Source organism: Stegostoma tigrinum, chromosome 22 (genome assembly GCF_030684315.1).
Source record: "Stegostoma tigrinum isolate sSteTig4 chromosome 22, sSteTig4.hap1, whole genome shotgun sequence".
NCBI lineage: Eukaryota > Metazoa > Chordata > Chondrichthyes > Orectolobiformes > Stegostomatidae > Stegostoma > Stegostoma tigrinum.
This window is the reverse complement of record NC_081375.1, coordinates 8023842-8041644: the sequence shown is the minus strand read 5'-3', so window position 1 is coordinate 8041644 and position 17803 is coordinate 8023842. Positions and strand designations below refer to the sequence as shown.

The following is a 17803-nucleotide window of genomic DNA, read 5'->3' as shown; positions in this document are numbered from 1 at the left end:
CATTTGATCCAGTAGGCTGAGCTACTGTTAGTGAACTACTACTTGCTATTTTTCTTATGCCTTTGGACTTTCTTATATTCTTAGAATTAAGGTAGCTTCGACAACCATATGCAATGGTGTGTTCCATATTCTAATGATGTTTTGCACAAACATGGTTCTGATGCCCCTGCTTGTGCTTCTGATGTGGAGTTGCCGGTATTGGACTGGGGAGGACAAGGTCCAAAATCCCATGACGCCAGGTCATAGTCCAACAGGTTTATTTGGAAACTCGAGCTTCTCAGAGTTTCGCTCTTTCTTCAGGTATTTGTGACACAGGAGGCATCAGACTCAGAATTTACATGTAGAAGATCAAAGGGTTACACAGCTGTTGAGGATCTATGACACAGGCCTTAGATGCTGTTAAATCTTTAATCAGTTAGAAAGTTTTAATTGATTAATATGTATGTGTAAATCCATGAATTTCTTTCAAGTCACTGCCCTGAGAGAACTAAAGGTTTTATCATTGTAAAGAAGAGGTGACATTTTAAGTCAGACAATGCATGTTAGGTGTGAGGCGCTGTTTAGAATCTGTGTTTTGGTTTGGAGTCAGACTGGTTTTATTTCTAAAGTAGGAATTTATAACATGCCACATTGTCTATAAATTATGTGACTTTTGAACGAAATGGAATGTATCTGCATATAAAGAGGGTTCAGAAAAGATATACCAGGATATTGCCAGAAATGGAGGGCTTAAGTTAGGATTTTTTTTCCCATTGGAGCACATTGGTTTGAGGCTTACGAAATCCTAAGTGGCAGAGATAAGGTGAATGGCAAGGGTATTTTTCCTAAGGTAGGGGAGTTCAAAACTATGGTACCTACAATAAGGTGAGAGGAAATAATTTTAAAAAGGATGCGAGGGGCACCTTTTTTACACACAGTAGTTTGTGTGGAATGAACTGCAAGAGGATGTCGGTACAGTTACAACTTTGACAAAACATTTGGATAAGAACATGAATAGGAAAGGTGTGAAGGGATATGGGCCAAACTAGGCAAGTGGGACTAGTTTCATTTGGGAACATGGTTGGCATGGACTGGTTGGACCAAAGGGTCTATTTCTACGCTGCGTGACCCGATAAGTAATGTAAATCTCCATCTATAATGCACATTTCCTCCAGCAAGATAAACTGTTATGTGGACGTATACTTGAAAAAATATTTCTATGGGGCTTAGAAATGAATCTGTACATCTTAATTGAACCATTTGAAATGCAATGTGAAACTGTTCGATGTGTCTCCTGACACCAGCACTACAATGATAAATCCCAACTATCCGCAACAACCTCTTTTTTTCTACAGACTGCACTTGCACACTATAAAGCCAATTTTTACAAACTCATTAAACTTTTCTACATTTTTGTGTGTTTATTCATTTTTCAACAATCTTGATTCAAATTTTATTCAGAGATTCTGCAGTTGCTGCGCATGCTCCAGGGTCTCAGCAGACACAGACTTAGGGAAAATTTTGCTGCTTATTCATGCTCATCACATTTAATTTTTGGAACCTTTCCAAACTTTCATTATCTTAATTGAATTGAAATCCACGCCTTTATGCTCAATGTTGCTGTACTGGAGTGTCTTCAGTTTCTTGGATTCTCTGTCTGCCTTGCAAGGGCACATCACGTTGCTGAAAAAAATCACAAGTTCTAGGACCCAGAAGTTCTGAAAGTTAGCATAGGGGCTAATGTCACACTTGGACCATTTATAAGAAATTACAACTAATTAAACACTACAGCTCTGAGGACTTCACTGTAATGTAATCTGCTTAAAGAAGGGTATTATAGAAAGAAAAAGAAGTGGAGAGATTTTGGGAGGGAATTTTAGAACTAAGGACGTAGATGGCTGTTATGATCCCTGATGAGATTGTCTACTTACAAATAAAAATAATTTACTAGTCACTGGACTGACTGGAACTTAAATTGACAAAGTTTGAGATTCCAGGTACTTAGAGAATGAACTCACAGGATTTTACAGTTCTGAGCAAACAGAAATAAACTTTACTATAAAAAGTCAGAACAATAATACAAAGTACAATATATGTACAACTCACTGTAACATCCATTAGCATGGGTATTAGGTAAACTGTAACCGAATGCTCTGAAACAGGACATTCAGCCAAGACAGATTCGACGAATTTCTTAATTCCACCAACAACAACACCTCACCCCACCCCACCCACACCCCTACCTGTCACCTGATGCTTTGGGTGACCATGGTCAGGGTTAGGATTAGAAAGAAGCAAAGGTGCTGAGCTACTTCATTTTCTTAAGGAACATTGATAATAACTTTCATTTTATGTCTAAGGGGGTTTAAAGATTAACTTATCATTATGTCTCGAACTTTTGTTTTAACCAAAAACAGAAATTGCTGGAAAATCACAGCATGTCTGGCAGCATCTATGGAGAGAAATTAGAGTTAATATTTCGGGTCCAGTGACCCCCCTTCAGAACTGATTATAGTTAGGAAAGTGTTTCTTATGTAGAAGATAAGATTGGGAGATGGGGCTAAGGAGTAAATGATAGGTGGAGAGTGAACCAAAAGAGCAAGCATAGTTGGACAGTCAAAGGGAGTGGATAATGGTCAACCTAGGAGAATGAATGGCTGCTAATAAGGAATATTGGTGGATAACAATGGATAGTGTGTAATAGCAGAACATGTGATAACAAGGGGTGTGGGGGTGGGGTAAGGACATGGTCGAAGGTGCCTCAAGCCCTAACATTGTTGAAGTCGATATTGAGTCCAGAAGGCTGTAGAGCTCCCAAGTGGAAATGAGGTGCTGTTCTTCCAGCTTGCACTTGAGCCTGAGGCAGAGATTTGGCCATGGGACCAAGTTATGTGTTCAAGTGCCAGGCAACTGGAAGCTCAAGGCCTTGTTTGCGAATGGAACATAGGTGTTCTGCGAAGTGGTCATCCAGTCTTTGCTTTGTTTCCCCAGTATAGAGGAGGCAGTGAATGTAGTAGATGAGATTGAGTGAGGTGCGTGTGAAACTGCTTCACCTGGAAGATGTGTTTTGGCTCTTGGATACTAAGGAGGGAGGAAATAAATGGATGGGTGTAACACCTTCTGCAGTTGCAGAGAAGTGTGGTGTTGGGAGTGAAGTTGCGGGAGGTAAGAGGGCGAGTGAGGCTGCAGTGTGAGAGATGTGTTGGACCTGAATGAGGACCCTGTCAGCTATGATGTTGGAGAATGTTTGGGTGAAAAAGGTGAACATTTTGGAGGCCTCCTTGTCTAAGTTGACATCATCAGAACAGATGCAGAGAGCCCTGGGACCATTCTGATGAGAGATGGACATGTAAAGGGATTGCACATCTTTGGTAAATAGAAGGCGGCTGGACCCCATAAATTAGACATTGTGAAACTGATGTGAAGCGTCAGAGGAATCACGAATGTGAATGGGAAGGGGCTAGAGAAGGGGTAAAGAATCCAAGTTGAGGTAGGAAGAGAGGAGTTCTGTGGGCAGGAGCAGGCAGAAACAATGCATTGACCTGGGCAGTGCTGTGGATTTTAGGAAGGAGGTAGAATTGAGCTGTGTGGCATTGGGTGACTGTGAGCATGAAGACATTGGAGTGTGGTCACTCACCGTTGTGGTTTCAGTTGCCTGATGTTTCAAGGTATGGTCATGGTCCAGAGGGAGATAGGTGGAGATATCTGATAAGAGAGCTGGCACAGTGTAGAGATCAGTATGCCAGACAGCAACAGCACCTTGTCAGCAGGTTTAATTACAGAATCAGGGTTGGATCTGAGGGCACAGAGTGCAGTCAGTTCACAGTGAGATGGGTTGGAATGTGTGAGTGGGGGGGGTAGAGAAGTTGAGGTGACCAATGTCACATCGACATTTTTGAACACATCAAAAGCAGGTAAACAGCCAAAGGGAGGGGTACAGGTGGAAGGAAAGTGTTAGGGGTAAGTGAAGGGGTCTGTGGGAGGAGGAAAGAATTTTTTCTTTGTCTATTTGTGTGGAATGTGGGCATCACTGGCTAGCCAGCATTTAATGCCTGCTCCTAATTTCCTTCAAGAAGGTGATGGTGAGCTGCTTTCTTGATCCACTGCAGTCCACCTCTGTGTATTGACCCACAGTGCCATTAGGGAGGGAATTCCAGGATTTTGACCCAGTGACAGTGAAGGAACAGTGATGTTTCCAATTCAGGATGGTGTGTGATTTGGAGGAGAAATTGAAGGTGATGGTGTTCCCATATATCTGCTGCCCTTGTCCTTCTAGAAGTAAGTGGTTGTGGGTTTGGAAGATGCTAACTGAGGATATTTGGTGAATTTTTGCAGTGCATCTTACAGATAGTATGCACTGCTGCTACTGAGCACAGTGGTAGAAGAAATGCATGCTTGTGGATGTAGTGCCAATCAGCAGGCTGCTTTGTCCTGGATGGTTTCAAGCTTCTTGAGTATTGTTGGGACTACACTCATCCAGGCAAGTGTATCACACTTCTGACTCGTGCCTTGTAAATGGTGGACAGACTTTGAGGAGTCAGGAGGTGAGCTACTTACTGCAGTTTTCCTAGATTTTGACCTGCTGTTGTAGCCACTCTGTTTATGTGGTAAGTCCAGTTGACTTTCTGGTCAATGATAACCCCCAGGATGTTGATATTGGGAGATTCATTGATGACAATATTGTTAAATGCTAAGGGGTGGTGATTAGATTGACCCTTATTGGTGATGGTCATAGCCTGGCATTTGTGTGGCGCAAATGTTACTTGCTACTTGTCAGCCCAAGCACGGACATTGTCAGATCTTGTTGCATTTGAACATGGACTGCTTCAGTGTCAGGGGAGTTGTGAATGGTGCTGAGCATTGTGCAGTCATCAGTGAACGTACCCATTTTTCATCTTATGATGGAGGGAAGGTCATTGATGAAGCAGCTGAAGACTGTTGGGCCTACAACACCACCTTGAGGAATTTCTGCAGAGATGCCCTGAGTCTGAGATTACTGATCTCCACCAACCACAACAGTCTTCCTTTGTGTTAGGTATAGAGAGCTTGCCCCGATATCCATTGATTCCAATTTTGCTAGGCTCCTTGATGCCACACTCTGTCAAATGCAGCCTTGATGTCAAGACTTGTCACTCTCATGCCACCTCTGGAATTCAGCTCTTTTGTCCAGCTTTGAACCAAGGCTGTAATGAAATCAGGAGCTGAGTGACCCTGGTGGAACCCAAACTGGGTGTTGCTGAGCAGGTGCTGCTTGATAGCATTGTTGATGACACCCTCCATCACTTTACTGATGATCAAGAGTAGACTGACGGGGCTGTAATTGGCTGGGTTGGATTTGTCCTGCTTTTTATATCTGAGTAATTTTCCATATTGTCGGGTAGAAAGCAGTGTTGTAACTGTACTGGAACAGCTTAGCGGGGGGAGTGGGAAGTTCTGGAGCATAAGTCTTCAGTACTGTTGCAGGAACATTGTCAGGGTCCATTGCCTTTGCAGCATCCAGTATCTCTAACAGTTTCTCAATGTCATGTGGAGTGAATTGAATTGAAGACCGGAATCTGTAATGTGGGGTCCACTGGAGGAGGCCGAGATGGCTCATCCACTTGACACTTCTGATTGCTGCGAAAACTTCAGCCTTATCTGTTGCACTGATGTGCTGGGCTCTTATGTCATTGAGGATGGGGTTATTTGTGGAGCTGAATCCTCGAGTGAGTTGTTTAATTATCCACCACCATTCATGGCTGGACTGCAGAGCTTAATGCTGATCCATTGGTTGTGGGATTACGTAGCTCTGTCTGTCATTTCCTGCTTATGCTGTTTGGCATGCAAGTTGGCTTGCTTAGTGACTTTGCCAGATTAACACCTCATCTTCACATAAGCCTAGCGTTGCTCCTGGCATGCTCTCTGCACTCTGCATTGAACCAGGGTTAATCCCCTGGTTTGATGGTAATGGTTGAGTGGGGGGTAGGCCAGGACAAGAGGTTACAGATTGTGCTGGAGTCCAGTTCTGCTGTTGATGGCCCACAGTGTCACATGGATGCCCAGTCTCAAGTTGCCAGATCTATTCAAAGTCTGTCCCAATTAGCACGGTGATAGGGCCACACAATATTTTGGAGGTTATTCTCAATGTGAAGGCAGGACTCTGTCTCCACAAGGACTGTGTGATGGTCACTCTTACTGATCCTGTCAAGGAAAAATGCATCTGCAGTTCGGTAAGGATGAGGTTTTTCCCTCTTGTTGGTTCCCTCACTGCCTGCTGCAGACCAAGTTTAGAACACAACCAGTTTGATCTGTAGTACTGCTACCAAGCCACTCTTGGTGGTGGACATTGAAATCCCCCACCCAGAGTACATTCTGTGCCCTTGCCATCCTCAGTGTTTGTCCAAAGCACTGAGTACGAAGGCAACGGAAGAAGAGTTCAATATCACGTTGTGCCCGAAATTCATGAAGGTGGATGGAGAGGGATAAAACTGAGAGGTTTGCTGACGTTATATTTTCAGTTTTTTTATGCACTGACATGAATGTGTGCTGCTGGAGTATTAATGGGAACTTGCTTGCATTGGGAGAGTTTTATGAATGCACAGAATAAACATTTGAGAAGCATTAGCCTGCTTTTAGTGAACAGCCACCTCATTATTTTGAAACAAAATCTGATTTCAGTCTAGGATCTGATCTGTCCAGCAATTACAATGGCTGGCATTATTGCAATGGTAAAATTTTGTTCATAGTTTATAAGTTACATCCTTTGAAAATTAATACTCCTGAATTTATATATCAATGTTATTGTTCAGTTTGTCATTCCCTTACTGTGAATGGATTTAATGTATTAATATTTTGTCTTGAATCTCTGCTGTGCTGCAATTCTGGTTATCGCCAGTTGAAATAATCCAATAATGGAACAAACTGTTCAATTTAATATGAGAAGTAATATTTACAGCAAGTAATCATATATTCAATATGTTGAGCTTTTTGATATTAGATTTAATAAGTTGCACAGGTTTTGAATTCTTGCTCAGTCAGCTAGTATTTTTCTCCTTCAGGACATTAGAAACTTTGATATTTTAGATTTGATGCTTGAATCTGAATGTAAAACTGTTGTGAAGAATTTTTAAGATACTTCAGTGTTCACATTACTAATCAATTGTGCTTTATTTTAGGTTTTGTGCCATCACACAGTAGGAACAATAGCCATTCAGGAATGTTGACTCATAGTCGCAATAGTAGTAAAGGAAGTATTGAAGAAATCGTGTCACAGTCAAGACAGAAAGATCTCATGTCAAGTGTGCGCCAGAAAATGCTTCTGGACTATACTTTGTATATGGCAAAGTACATTCCTGAAGAGCCCGCTAGTCCCAATGTAAGTCCTGACCACAGTGCAGAAAGTAGTCCTACTGCGAACAATAAGGTAAGAAAAAACAAGTCAGTTATGCTTTTTGATATCTTTCTTCAATTACACACCTTAGAGTTAAGGCTGTTTCAATTTTTGTTTTAAACCTTGAAGCAAAACTGTTGAGCTTGAAGATAACCTCCATTAAAAACTCAGTGTTGCTTCTGGGGACGGTCACCTGATATCTTTTTGTTGTTTTCCTGTAGTCATACTATTTTGTCAGCTGTGGGCAAGATGATGTAGTGACTGCCTGCCAAGAGCCAAATGAGCTGCTTAAGTGGCCAATTAAGAGTCACTTCCTGTTTCCACTGGTGGGCTCATGTAAGGCTTCTGGGGAGGTCTTCCTTTTTGTGAGGTCAGCACCCTGTGGAGTTCAAGTAATGATCATGTATTAATATTTTGTGTGTCATTTAATAGTCCTGTTCATTTTCTTTACATTAGTTGCCAAGCAGCCACATTGAGAACTCGGAACAGCAAGTGGCTTGGGTCAATGCATTGGTTGGAAGAGTCTTCTGGGACTTCTTGGGTGAAAAATATTGGTCAAACTTAGTGTCTCGAAAAATCCAGATGAAACTCAGCAAGATTAGGGTATGTGATCAACGTGTTCAGCCCATAAATCAATGCTTATCGGTATAAATTTGTTTGTAGTTAATTTAGTTTTCCTTGGCACATATACTTAGTTCCATCTGGTTTATGCAGAATCATAGAAATTGAAAAATTTTGCATATACCAAGTCTTTGTTCATAGATATATTCTGCTGTCAGATGTTTGGGTGAAAAAAACTATTGTTAATTATATTTTTGATCAGTGGTTGCTCCCAAGAAGGTATTATCCAAACAAGTTTGGACACTGCATCTTGAGCTATTTGGTGGTGAAGGCCCAGTAAATCATTGTTCATGTGCTCCCATTCCATTCCCTCATCTTAGTTGTTTGAACTTTATGGAATGTTACACTAGTGATGTAAGTATCAGCAAGGGGTAGATTTATTTGAGAGAGTAAGTGAGAAGTAGGAGGCACAGTTATCACAAAATATATAATGGGGCCTCAGAGTTACCAAACTTTACTGTCTAAAGCAGAATCTGAGTTATTGCAGAGCAGGGACCAGCAATTTGACCCAAAGTCTTTGCTCAGTTGTCCGAATGAACGTTTCAGTTAATTCCATTTTGCTGCCTTCTACCTGAAATGTTTCCTGTTATTCCCTTTCAAAATATTTTTCCTAAAGTCTAGTTCCCTTTGGGAATGCCTCAGTTGAACATGCTTCCACCACAATGCATTGCATTCCAAACCCTAACTACTCGCTGCATAAAAATGTTTTTTTTGTATTGCATTTGGTGTCTTTTACTAATTATTTTATGCTGCGCCCTCTTGCTCTTGATCCTTGCATGAAGAGAAACAGTTCTTCCTACCTATTGGCCTAGTAGTACTATTGCTGGATTGTTTATTCAGAGACCAGGGGATGTCCTGACCACCTGGGTTTGAATCCTGCCATGGCAGATGGTGGAATTTGTATTAAATAAAGAAGAATCTGGAATTAAGAGTCAAATGATATCCATGAATCCATTGTCAATTATTAGAAAACCCAGAGACAGCAGGAACTGCAGATGCTGGAGAATCTGACTTAACAAGGTGTAGAGCTGGATGAACACAGCAGGCCAAGCAGCATCAGAGGAGCAGGAAGGCTGACGTTTTCGGCCTCGACCCTCCTCCAAAATTTCTGAAGAAGGGTCTTGGCCCGAAACATCAGCCTTCCTACTCCTCTGATGCTGCTTGGCCTGCTGTGTTCATCCAGCTGTATACCTTGTTATATTAGAAAACCCATCTGGTTCACTAATGTCGCTTAGGGGAAGGAAACTGCCGTCCATACCCGGCCTGGCCTAATTTTGACTCTAGCCCCACAGCAATGTAGTTGATTCTTAACTGGCCTTTGGGTAATTAGGGATGCAAAATAAATGCTGGCCTCGCCAGCGACACCCTTATCCCACAATTGAATAAAAAAAAACCATAGGACTGCTCTCTTAGAGAGACATAACAGGTGGTGGTTCAACCCAAGGGTCACCATGCCTCAGGCAAGGGCACAGGTTGAGGAGGAGAGTCCTTCATGGTGACCACAGTTGGTGTGGGAATTGAACTCCACGCTTTTCGCATTACTTTGCATTGCAAGCCAACTATCCGGCCAAATCTTGAAAGGAACGTAGAAAATACAAGTGGGCCATTCATCCCATTGAGCTTGCTCCACTATTCTGTATTGTCATTGCTGATTGCCTAACTCAGTATTCTGTTTGCACTTTCTTCCCATACCCTTTGATCCCTTGTCTCCCATCCTGATTAAAAATCTATTTCAACCTTGAAATTAACGACCCAGCTTCGATAGCTCTCTGCAGTAAAAAAGAAATTCCTCATCTGTCTTAAATGGACTACCCTTTATTCTTAGAACTTACCCTCTGCAATGAGGCTGTCCCATAAAGGGAATCAAACTCTTCACATCCACCCTGTTAAGCCACCTTGGCATTTTTTATGTTTCACTTAGGTTTCCTTTTATTCTGCTAAACAATATTGACTATGGGCCCAAACTACTTATCCTGTCCTTGTAAGACACTTTTGAGATTGATCAATGAACCTTCTGTGGACTGCCTGCAATGCCACTTTATCTTCCTTAGATAAAAGGACCAAAATTGTTTTCAGTATAATGGTCTGACTTTACCTTGTATTATTTTAGCAAAACTTTTTCTTCATTATCCATTCCCTTTGAAAGAAAGACAATATTCCATTTCCTTTCCTGTTACTAGCTGCAGCAGTATTCTTTGTGATTTATGCATGAGAGCACAAAATCCCTCTGATTTGCTCCTTGCTGCAGTCTTTCTCCAAAGAAGTAATATTCTGAAAGGTCACATAATAGAACATAGAACATTACAGCACAGTACAGGCCCTTCGGCCCTCGATGTTGTTGTGCCAACCTGTCATACCGATCTGAAGTCCATCTAACCTACACTATTCCATGTACGTCCATATGCTTATCCAATGACGACTTAAATGTGCCTAAAGTTGGCGAATCTACTACCATTGCAGGCAAAGCGTTCCATTCCCTTACTACTCTGAGTAAAGAAACCACCTCTGACATCTGTCCTATATCTTTCACCCCTCAATTTAAAGCTATGCCCCCTCGTGCTCACCGTCACCATCGTAGGAAGAAGGCTCTTCCTATCCAACCCTCTGATGATTTTATATGTTTCAATTAAGTCACCTCTCAACCTTCTTCTCTCTAATGAAAACAGCCTCAAGACCCTCAGCCTTTCCTCATAAGACCTTCCCTCCATACCAGGCAACATCCTAGTAAATCTCCTCTGCACCCTTTCCAAAGCTTCCACATCCTTCTAATAATGCGGTGACCAGAACTGTCCGCAATACTCCAAGTGCGGCTGCACCACAGTTTTGTACAGCTGCAGCATAACCTCTTGGTTCCGGAACTCGATCTCTCTATTAATAAAAGCCGTATGCCGCCTTAATCCACATGTTTGACCCGACCCACCCTGAGTTAAACTTGAACATACTTAGTCTTAATTAAGTTTTCTAATTAGGTTCAGTTAGATTTAGATTAGATTCCCTACAATTATTTAATCTTAAAGATACTCAATGTATTTTAATTTTAGGCTCCCTCTCATATTCTCTGATTTTTAGTTATTTGGTGCTTCTTAGCTAAATCCTTAATTTCCAAACACTTGGACTTTGGTCTGCTCCTGCTCCCACAGATCTGTGAAAGTAGTTAGGAAAGCGAGACAGCAGAAAAAAAACACCTCCCTCATTACTTACCAAACTGCTACTCTCCACTTTCTGTAAATTGCATTCTGAGCTAGTTGCACAGAGGTGTCTCTTAACGTTCTGCCTGAGCTGTTTCATGAGCTGGTTTAAACCAGATTAACTGCCAACCCAGTTAACTATTTAAATTACAGCAGCTCCACCCACTAGAAGAGATAGCAAGAACTACAGATGCTGGAGTCAGATGACAGTGTGGAGCTTGAGGAAATTTTCTTCCTGAATATCATGTATTTAAGGATGGCTTCATAACACTGATGTAAATGCTTCAACTGCAGTCTATGGACTGTAAATCCGGTTGTCATTTTCAACTCCCAGATTACCCTGGCTGGCCATGGGGTTACTTTTTATTTTCCTTCAGGTTTTTATACTTCCATGTCAAAACCTTTTAAATCCATTCAGATGATAAATTACTTTACAAATGCATTAACATAAGTAACCAAATGTTCCCTCTGTAAGAAAAGTTAAATTTATCATTTTTAATTAAGTAGGAATGTATAAGCCTGTCAAACAGGTAGAAGTTGATGGTGATATGCACCGAATATATAAGTGGATTAGTTCAAAATCATATTCCTTGTGTCAACCAGGAAGCAAACCTTTAGTTCTTTGGAGCAACCTTTGTGCTTTTATGGCATGATATTATGGTAAAAAAATTTAATGTAAACAGACATTTTTAAGCTCCTTTCTCAGATTGAGAATTTCACTTGCATCTGTAATTCATAGTATACATTCTCAAACGGCTTGACTTGATTGCCCCTTTTGGTTTGCTAACTGACGCATGCATTATTTTTCCAAGTTCTAATAATAATTCTGTTCAGAATTATTTAGATGCTGTTCTGCTCTGAATGTTTGTAACCTAAATATTGGGAACTGTTTTTGCACAGTTTTGAACAATCTAATTGTTTTCTTTGTATTCTTACAGTGTGGAAACAGGCCCTTTGGTCCAACACATCCACTCCGACCCTCAGAGTACCCCATCCAGAATCATCCCCCTATAACCCACCTAATCTACATGTTCCTGAGCACTGTGGACAATTTAGCATGGCCAATTCACCTAGTCTGCACATCTTTGGACTGTGGGAGGAAACCGGAGCACCCGGAGGAAACCCACGCAGACATGCAGAGATTGTGTAAACTCCACATAGATAGTTGCCCGAGGTTGGAATCAAACCCGGGCCCCTGACGCTGTGAGGGAGCAGTGCTAACCACTGAACCACCGTATAAAAGTATTCTTTATTCTAGATAAAATTTTGAATCCAGTGCCTGTGAAGTTTTCTGTATTCTTATTAACAGTCATAAGAACACCATTTAATACTGGCTGATCTCATCTTCGCCTCAACTCGACATTCCTGCTCACTCTCTACAACTCTTTACAACTCTTTAACCCCTTACTAATTAAAAATATATCTCTTTCCTAAATTTATTCAGTATCCTGGCAGCCCCAGCACCTGGGTCGTGAATCCCACAAATGCTCAACCCATTGAAAGAAGTAATTCCTCCCCATCTCTGTATTGAATATGCTTACCCTTTGCCGAAAACCTATGACCCCTTGTTCTGGATTGCTGCACAGGGAGGAACATCGACAATAGGTGCAGGAGTAGGCCATTCGGCCCTTCAAGACAGCACCACCATTCATTATGATCATGGCTGATCATCCACAATCAGTATCCTGTTCCTGCCTTATCCCCATAAACCCTTGATTCCACTATCTTTAAGAGCTCTACCTCTTTCTTGAAAGTATCCAGAGAGTTGGCCTCCACTGCCTTCTGGGGCAGAGCATTCCATATATCCACCATTCTCTGGGTGAAGAAGTTTCTCCTCAACTCTGTTCTAAATGGTCTACCTCTTATTTTTAAACTGTGTCCTCTTGTTCTGGACTCCCCCATCAACTGAAACATGCTTCCTGTCTTTAGAGTGTCCAATCCCTTAATAATCTTCTACATCTCGATCAGATCCCCTCTCATCCTTCTAAATTTGAGTGTATACAAGCCCAGTCGCTCCAATCTTTCAACGTATGATAGTCCCGCCATACCGGGAGTTGACCTCATGAACCTATGCTGCACTCCCTCAATAGCAAGAATGTCCTTCCTCAAATTTGGAGACCAGAACCGCACACAATACTCCAGGTGCGGTCTCACCAGGGCCCTGTACAGCTGCAGAAGGACCTCTTTGCTCCTATACTCAATTCCTCTTCTTATGAAGGCCAGCATGCCATTAGCCTTCTTCACTGCCTACTGTACCTGCATGCTTGCTTTCATTGACTGATGTACAAGAACACCCAGATCTCGTTGTACTTCCCCTTTACCTAACTTGACTCCATTTAGATAGTAATCTGCCTTCCTGTTCTCACATTTATCCACATTAAACTGCATCTGCCATGCATCCATCTACTCACCTAGCCTGTCCAAGTCACCCTCTATTCTCATAACATCTTCCTCACATTTCACCCTGCCACCCAGCTTTGTGTCATCTGCAAATTTGCTAATATTACTTTTAATGCCTTCATCTATATCATTAATGTATATTGTAAATAGCTGCGGTCCCAGCATCTGCCTGCGTCTACTTTCTGCATCTACAGTCCCTTTTAGCATCTTGTTCACCTTAATTAGATCTCCTGTCATTCTTCTCAACTCCAGTGAGTATAGACCTAAATTGCTCAAAGTCTCCTCATACAGCTGGCCTTTCATCTCTGGAATTAATCGGATGAATCTTTACTGAACTCCCTCCAATGCAATCTTGAAAATCAAGTTATTCTTTTGTGATAATAAGGAGACAGACTGTAACCCTCACTTCTTGAACAGAAGCGTTAGATTAGCAATTTTACCATCTCTTGGATCCCTCCGTAGTCTCACGATCTCTGCAGCCACTTCCCTTATATTCTTTGGATGTGGACCATCACATCCTGATGACTTGTCTGCCTTGAGTTTCACTAGTTTTTCCAAATACTTTGTCGCTCTTCAAGAGATTATTTCAAGATCTTTCTTCCAATTAACACTTGTTTATCTTTTATCTTTGGGAGGTTTATAGTGTCCTCCATCATGAAGACTGCCAAATAATTGTTTAAATTATCTGTCATTTCCCTGTTCTCCATTACCAGTTCCCAATTTGCAACCTCCAAGGGCCCCACACTTTAGTTACTCATACTTGTAGAAGCTGTTGCTGTTTGTTTTTATAATTCTCGTCAGTTTATTTTTGTAATCCATTTTCTCCCTCCTTCTTAGCTTATTGGTCATCTGCTAGTTCCTAACAAAAAATTCCCAATTCTGTGGCCTGCCATCCGTTTGCTGCTTTATGTGCCTTAGCTTTTGATTGCTTTTCTCGAGTGCATTTTTTAACCATGGTAAATCACCCTTCCCATCAATTCTTTCTTTTTGACTGGAATACATTTTGCTGAGCGTTATGAAATATCTGCATTAATGTCAGCCACTCCTTATCCACTGACCTTCTCCTTAGTATATTTCTTTCTTCACACCTCAGAAATTGTCTTTAATTCTATTTTGGACACTGGTTTGTAACCTGAGTTGTTCTCTCTGAAACTGAAATTGAAACTTTTTACTTTTCTAAAAATTTACTCATGGGACATGGGCAGTGTTGGCTAGTGGTCATTGGTATTTATTGGCCCATTCCTAGTTGCCCTTGGGGCAAGTTGTGGTAAGCTGCCAGTTGAACTGCTTAACCACATATGCTGTAAGTAGACACACCAGTGTTTTTAGGGAAGAAATTCCAGGATTTTGAACCAGCAACACTGAAGGAATATGTGATACATTTTCAAGTCAGGATGGGGAGTGGCTTGGAAAGGAGCTTGCAGGTGGTGGTGTTCCCATGTAACTGCTGCCCTTGCCCTCCTAGATGGAAATGGTGGTCAGTTTGGAAGGTGCTATTTAAGGATCTTTGGTGAATTTCCATGGTGCTTCCTGTAGCACACACTGCTGCTATTGCATGTTGGTGACGAAGGGATTGGATGCTTGTGAATATGGTGCCAGTCAAGCAGGCTGCTTTATCCTAAATAACATCAAGCTCTTGAGTGTTATTAGAGCTGAAGCCAACTAGGCAAAGAGACAGTATGCCATCATATTCCTGAACTGTACTTTGTGAATAGCAGACAGGCTTTTGGGAGTCGGGAGGTGAATTATTCGGCATTCCTAGCCTCTGACCTGCTCTCGCAGCCACTGTATTTATATGTTAAGTCGAGACGAGTTTCTGATCAATGATAACCCAGAGGATGTTGATAGTGGAGGTTGCAACTGGGGAATTGATAACGGGGAACAGAGCCTTAGCAAATAATTTAAACCAATATTGTGGATTGTGGTAACATCATTGATTATAGAATCATAGACTGATACAGTGTGGAAACAGACCCTTCGGTCTGACTAGTCCATATCGACCATGTTCCCAAACTAAACAAGTCCCACTTGCTTGCATTTGGCCCATGTCCCTTCAAACATTTCCATTTCGTGTACTTATTCAAATGTCTTTTAAACGTTGTAATTGTACCTGCATCCGCCATTTTATCTGGCAGTTCATTCCACACACGAACCACGCTCTGTATTAAAATGTTGCCCCTCAAATCCTTTTTAATTCTTTCTCCTCTCACCTTAAAAATATATGCCCCCTAGTTTAGAATTCCCCACCCTTGGGAAAAGACCTTTGCTATTCACGTTATCAATGCCACCCATGACTTTTCTATAATGCTACCCCACAAAGCTTTTGAGAAGCCACACAGAGACATGCCAGGGAATTCCTGCAGGCCTGGTGTCCAGCTGGAACTCCAACAGACTAGTCAACTAGACAACTCGCACAGACTGGTCAAGCAACATCCTGACAGTCATACTCACAGAAACATACCTTACAATGTCCCAGATACCACCATCAGCATCCCTGGTTATGACCTGTCTCACCGGCAGGAGAGACCCAGCAAAGGGGGCGGCACTGTGGTATACAGTTGGGAGGGAGTTGCTGTAGGAGTCCTCAACATTGACTCTGGACACCCTGATGTCTCATGGCTTCCGGTTAAACATGGGCAAGGAAACCTCCTGATTACCACATACCATCTTCCCTCAGCTGATGAATCCGTACTCTTTGATGTTGAATAACACTTAGATGAAGCACTGAGGATGGCAAGGGCACAAAATGTTCTCTGGGTGGGGGATTTCAATGTCCACCAGCACGAGTGGCTCGGGAGCAGTACTACTGATCAAGCTGGCCGGGTCCGAAGAGACAAAGCTGCTGGACTGAGTTTGCGGCAGGTGGTGAGGGAACCAACAAAAGGGAAAAACGTACTTGACCTCATCTTTACTAATCTGCCCGCTGCAGTTGCATCTGACTATGACAGTATTGGTAAGAGTGACCATCGCACAGTCCTTGTGGAGACAAAGTCCTGCTTTCACATTGAGATCAACCTCCATCGTGTTGTGTGTCACTATCACTATGCTAAGTGGGACAGACTTTTCACAGATCGAGCAACTCAAGACTGGGCATCCATGAGGTGCTGTGGGCCATCAACAGCAGCAGAATTGCACTCCAACACAATCTGTAACCTCATGGCCTAGCAGATCCCCCATTCAACCATTATCATCAAGGCAGGGGATCAACTCTGGTTCAGTGAAGAGTGCAGGAGGGCATGCCAGGAGTAGCACCAGGCGTACCTGAAGTAGAGGTATCAACCTGGTGAAGCCACCAAAAAAGACGCCTTGCACATCAAGCAGCAAGTGACAGACAGAGCTAAGCGATCCCACAACCAACGGATCAGATCTAAGCTTTGCAGTCCTGCCACATCCAGTCGTGAATGGTAGTGGGCAATTAAACAACTCACTGGAGGAGGAGACTCCACAAATATCCCCATCCTCGATGGAAGAACCCAGCACATCAGTGTGAAAGATATTCACAGCAATCTTCAGCCAGAAGTGCCGAGTTGATGCTCCATCTCTGCCTCCTCCACTGGTCCCCAGCATTACAGATACCAGTCTTCAACCAATTGATTCACTCCACGTGATGTCAAGAAACTGGTGGGGACACTGGATACTGCAAAGGCTACCTGCCCTGACAACATTCCGGCAATAGTACTGAAGACTTGTGCTCCAGAACTTGCTGCTCCTCTAGCCAAGCTGTTCCGGTACAGATACAACACTGGTATCAACCCGACAATGTGGAAAATTGCCCAAGTATGTCCTATACACAGAAAGCAGGACAAATCCAACCCAGCCCATTCCCGCCCCAACAGCCGCCTCTTGATCATTAGTAGAGTGAGGGAAGTTGTCATCAACAGTGCTATCGAGCAGCACTTGCTCAAATAACCTGCTCAGCAATGCCCAGTTTGGGTTCCATCAGGGCCACTCAGCTCCTGATCTCATTACAGTCTTGGTTCAAACACAGACAGAGGAACTGAATTCCAGAGGTGACGCGAGAGTATTAGCTCTTAATATTAAGGCTACATTCAACCAAGTGTGCCATCAAGGAGCCCTGGCAAAGCTGGAATCAATGGGCATCGGGGGCAAACGCTCCAGTGGTTGGAGTCATACCTGACACATAGGAAGATGGTTGTGGTTGTAGGAGGTCAGTCATCTCAGTTCCAGGACACCTCTGCTGGAGCTCCTCGGAGTAGTTTCCTAGGCCCAACCATCTTCAGCTGAT

The 17803-nt window shown here is 42.5% G+C and overlaps 1 protein-coding gene across 5 annotated transcripts in view; it reads left to right on the top strand.

Annotated features, from left to right (window-relative positions):
• The window catches only part of LOC125463525 (testis-expressed protein 2), a 238930-nt gene that overhangs the window by 132179 nt on the left and 88948 nt on the right, over positions 1 to 17803 (top strand). For all 5 annotated transcript variants that reach the window (XM_059653617.1, XM_059653618.1, XM_059653616.1 and 2 more), the window contains 2 exons: positions 7134 to 7381; positions 7805 to 7951. In XM_059653617.1, the coding sequence (XP_059509600.1) occupies positions 7134 to 7381; positions 7805 to 7951 (395 nt within the window). The remainder of the gene's footprint in view (positions 1 to 7133; positions 7382 to 7804; positions 7952 to 17803) is intronic.